Source organism: Mustela nivalis (genome assembly GCF_964662115.1).
Source record: "Mustela nivalis genome assembly, chromosome: 9".
NCBI lineage: Eukaryota > Metazoa > Chordata > Mammalia > Carnivora > Mustelidae > Mustela > Mustela nivalis.
The window spans coordinates 119,665,514-119,670,118 of record NC_139028.1 but is presented as its reverse complement, the minus strand read 5'-3'; the positions used below and the strand labels follow the sequence as shown (position 1 = coordinate 119,670,118).

The 4,605-nt window shown below is 69.4% G+C and overlaps 1 protein-coding gene across 1 annotated transcript; it reads left to right on the top strand.

Moving 5' to 3' along the window:
* The first annotated feature begins 384 nt into the window (after nucleotides 1-384).
* DRD4 (dopamine receptor D4) lies at nucleotides 385-3,285 on the top strand. Its single transcript, XM_082749426.1, has 4 exons — nucleotides 385-679; nucleotides 2,238-2,350; nucleotides 2,466-2,944; nucleotides 3,073-3,285. The coding sequence occupies exons 1-4, from the start codon at nucleotides 410-412 to the stop codon at nucleotides 3,273-3,275; spliced, it is 1,065 nt and encodes a 354-aa protein (XP_082605552.1). The 5' UTR covers nucleotides 385-409; the 3' UTR covers nucleotides 3,276-3,285.
* The last annotated feature ends 1,320 nt before the right edge of the window (nucleotides 3,286-4,605 follow it).

The window sequence follows — 4,605 nt, the reverse complement described above, 5'->3', positions numbered from 1 at the left end:
CGGGCGCAGGCGGGGCCCGGGATCTCCGGGGCCCGGGACGGCGCTGGCGTGGGGCGCCCGCACACCTCGAGGGAGGGTCCGGCAGACCTTCCACCCGGGTCGGTTTCCCAGAGCGCAGCCCCGCGCGTACCTCCAGCCCTGCGCGGCGGGGCGATGGGGGCCCCCCGCGCCGATCATCTCGCTTAAGTCTTCCCTCGAGGGCACGCGTCCTGCGCGCCTGTCGGAGCGCGAGAACCCAAGAGCCACAAAGGCACCTTAGAGTGCCCGGGGCGCACGGAGCGCGGCGGGTCGGGCCGGGACTCTCGCCGCGCTGGGGGCGTGCCCGGGGGGCGGGGCTCCCGGGGTCGCGACCCCGGCGCTGTCCGCGGTGCTGAGCGCCCGCCCGGGCGCCGCGGGGGCGCGGGGAGCCATGGGGAACCGCAGCGCGGCGGACGCGGACGGGCTGCTGGCGGGGCGCGGGCCGGGAACCGGCGGCGGCGCGGGGTCTCCCGGAGCGGCGGCGGCGCTGGCGGGGGGCGTGCTGCTCATCGGAGCGGTGCTCGCGGGGAACGCGCTCGTGTGCGTCAGCGTGGCGGCCGAGCGCGCCCTGCAGACGCCCACCAACTACTTCATCGTGAGCCTGGCGGCCGCCGACCTACTCCTCGCCCTGCTCGTGCTGCCCCTCTTCGTCTACTCCGAGGTGAGCCCGCGTCCGGACCGCACGCGCACGCCTCCCCTGCTTCTTCGTCCCCTGTCCCCGTCCACCCTGAGGACCCAGAACCACCCGGCCGCTGGGCTTCTCGGGAACCCTGAGCCAGGGCGGCTGCAAGGACCCTGTGCCTGGTCCTCGGTCTGGACCTCGGTCCGCTCTGACTCCCCGCAGCATCTCACTGTCAGTTAACCTGCCTGGCTAACTGGTTGTCTGTCCTTCCTCTGTATCTCTCTTCTGTCCCTGTTTTGGCGTCCCCCACCTAAGAGAGGTCTTTGCCTTTCAAGCTAGGGACCTCAGAAACAGGCAACGTGGGCAGTCCAGCCACCCACCACCTCCTCAGCCGAGGTTCCATTCCCCAGGGGAGCCAGATGGACAGGCAGATTCCGGTTTACTCTCCCCCCGCCACCCCTGCTCTCCCTGGGGCACAGGGACAGACACACATCACTGCACAAAGCCACAGCCAGGCGTGACCAGGAACACGCGCACATCAGAGCACCCCAGGGAAGGAGACCCTCACTCGTACACATAGTGCCCACAGCAGGAGGACCATTTAGCTGCCAGGAGCTGAGGGGAAGTGAGCAGGGTTGGAAGGGGAGGCCCTGCCCTGATGCTGGAACCCAAAGCAGGGGTTGGTGTGGGGTCCAGCGCCCCTTCCAAGAGCCAGGGTCCAGAAGCCTCCGTCCCCAGACCACATCTGGCCCTCAGGTGGGTCCTCCTTGGTGCCAGCCCTTGTCTACTTCGTGATTTGGACAGAGAAAAGCTGCTTACGCCTGGGCGGGGAGCACGGTGACCCAGGCAGGGGGGAGAGTCGGGGAGGCTCCATTTTTCTAAAGTGGACATGGTGAGACTGAGCAGGGCTGGGACAGAGCTAGCAGGACAAGGACACACATGACCTGCCCCTCCCCTGGAGCCACAGACAGACGTCACAGTGACAGCTCTTAAGCTCCTAATCGCCCCAAATCAGCGGAGGGGATTTAGAAGGGGGGTGGCTGTCTGCTCCTTTGCCCTTGGTAGGGGCAGCCGGCCGGTGCCAAGGCCTTTACGTCTTGCAACTCATTTACCCTCAAGGCAATTGTGTGGATACTATTGTCACCCTCGTTTTACAGATGAGGGGACAAAAGTGAGGTGACCTGTGGAGTCCCAGAGTGGTGATGGAGTCTAACCACACAGGCTGACTCTTAGCCATCCTGTTGGCAGGAAAGGAGGTCAGTGGGCTTCAGGCTCCAGGCAGCCGGCCTCCTGGGGGAGCACCCCCTCCCCCGAGCTCTGCAGCATCAGGGATCAGAGTCCCGGACCCTCGAGGCCCCATCTCCAGGGGTGCCCCCAGGCCTCTCTTGGCTTTTGCAGAAAGTGGGGAGGGAGGGAATCTTGTCCAGCTCAGTGGGAAGACTGCCCGGGTGTGCGGGCCTCTGGCACAGCCCGGCTCCCCCAGGCGTGTGGGGGTCAGAAGCGCACAGTGCCGGTGGCTATGAGGTCTCGGAGGGAGACCAGCGGCGGGCCTTGTGTCTGTTGTCCCCCGCACCCCGTGCCCCTTCCCGGGGCGCAGGTCCAGGGTGGCGTGTGGCAGTTCAGCCCCGGCCTCTGCGACGCTCTCATGGCCATGGACGTCATGCTGTGCACGGCCTCCATCTTCAACCTGTGCGCCATCAGCGCCGACAGGTGAGCCGCCGCCGCCCCGCCCCGCGCCCGGCCGCGCCCGGCCCCGCGCCCCTCCGCGCCCTCACCGCCCCCCTCCCCTGTCCCGGCCGCCCGCGCCGCCACCCCCCCCCCACAGGTTCGTGGCCGTGGCCGTGCCGCTGAGCTACAACCGCCAGAGCGGCGGCGGGCGTCAGCTGCTGCTCATCGGCGCCACGTGGCTGCTGTCGGCCGCGGTGGCGGCGCCGGTGCTGTGCGGCCTCAACGACGCGCGCGGCCGCGACCCCGCCGTGTGCCGCCTGGAGGACCGCGACTACGTGGTCTACTCGTCCGTCTGCTCCTTCTTCCTGCCCTGCCCGGTCATGCTGCTGCTCTACTGGGCCACGTTCCGCGGCCTGCGGCGCTGGGAGGCCGCCCGTCGCACCAAGCTGCACGGCCGCCGGCCGCGCCGGCCCAGCGGCCCCGGCCCGCCGCCCCCCGAGGCCGTCGAGACCCCCGAGGCCATCCCGACCCCCGACGCCACTCCGGCCGAGCCCGCGCTGCCGGCGAGCGAGGAGAGGCGCGCCAAGATCACGGGCCGCGAGCGCAAGGCCATGAGGGTCCTGCCCGTGGTGGTCGGTGGGTTCCCGCCTGGGGTCGGTGGGCGGAGGGGAAGCGGGCAGCGCCCACGGCGGCAGACGGAGCCCGGGGCAGGCGGGGGGCGCCGCAGGGACCCCGGCTCACCGCCGCCCCGCCCCCGCCCCCAGGGGCCTTCCTGGTGTGCTGGACGCCCTTCTTCGTGGTGCACATCACCGGCGCGCTGTGTCCCGCCTGCGCCGTGCCTCCGCGGCTGGTCAGCGCCGTCACCTGGCTGGGCTACGTCAACAGCGCGCTCAACCCCCTCATCTACACGGTCTTCAACGCCGAGTTCCGCGCGGTCTTCCGCAAGGCCCTTCGCCTCTGCTGCTGAGCAGCCCCCCGCCCCCGAGAGTCCTCTGCGGGGACCTGGCGGTGCCTCAGGGGGCAGGACCCCAGCAAGGGTGGGGGCGGCTTTGTCGGGCTGATTAAACCAGTACCTTCCGGAACACCTGCTGGGAAGGCCGGCGGTGGGGAGTGCGCGAGGGGAGGAGGCAGGGGTGGGGCGGTGCGCGGAGGAGGAGCTTCGGCCGCACGTGGAGCGCAGACACCCCCCGCCCCCCGGCCCACTAAACCGGCCCGGCCAGCTAAGCCCCTCCCTCCCGAGGAAGCCCAGAGAACTGACCCCGCAAAGCCGGCTCCAGGCTGGGGTGGGAGGTGAGGCGGGAAGCAAGCCAGCTTTCGGGGGGGGGGGGGGGGGGGGCAGGGGAGGGAGACTCCAGGGAAGTCCCGTCCGCTTATCCCAGAACCAGCGCAGCCCTTGCCCGCGTAGGCCGGGACTCTGCGGGGCTGCCTACAGGCTCACTTACCGGGATTCACACCGTCCCCCAAAAGGTTCCCTCCTGACACCCCCATCCCAGCTGTCCCGGGTCAGCAGCCTCATCGCCCTCGGCCCCCTCTCTCAGCGGGAGAGTGTGCACAGCTGTCCTGCAGGCTGGACGTGGCAGCTTCCTGAGACTGCCCTTGCCCCAGGGGGAAGACAGCCCCGCCCAGACCGGGCCCCTGCTGCAGCAAGGAACTCCAAGGTGGCTACGCACCCCTCTCCAGGGAGCAGGCCTCGTCCACCATTTTGGCGGCTGCCCCGCAGGTCAGAGCGCAGCTCCCTGCCTGCTCAGCTTTGACGAGGTCCAAAGCTCTGAGGAGACAGGCCTGGGGTGCTTGCTGGGCCCAGCGAGGCAGCCTCCCTCCCCTTGCAGGAGGTGCCTGGCCCAAGGCAAGGCCGAGCCACCAGCTGCCATCCTGGGGAGGTGGGGAAGGGAGGCGAGGGCCATGTGGTAGACTCTGGCTCTGGTGGCTCCTTGAGTTTCTGGCACCCTCTTGCCCATGAAGCGTGAGGATAGTTGCAGCAGGCACCCTGGGTCTCCCCACAGGGAGCAGCCCTGATGTGGGGACTGGAGGCCCAAATGGCACAACGGAGCTGTCCCAACTGGCTATCTTTGGCACAGACGGTCCCTCCTGGGGGTCTCAGACTTGAAGACCAGGGAGGGTCCCTGGGGCCCCCGGTGGAAGGCAAGGTCAGAGCAACCCCCCTGCCCCGTGCCCTCTGATGCTTCTGCCAGGGGCACCTGTGGAGCCCCTGCAGGTAGACATCGAGCCGTGCCCTTGACCAGCACCACATGGCAAAGGCAGGCCACTCCGGAGCTCAGCTCCGTCCCTTGGGTGCA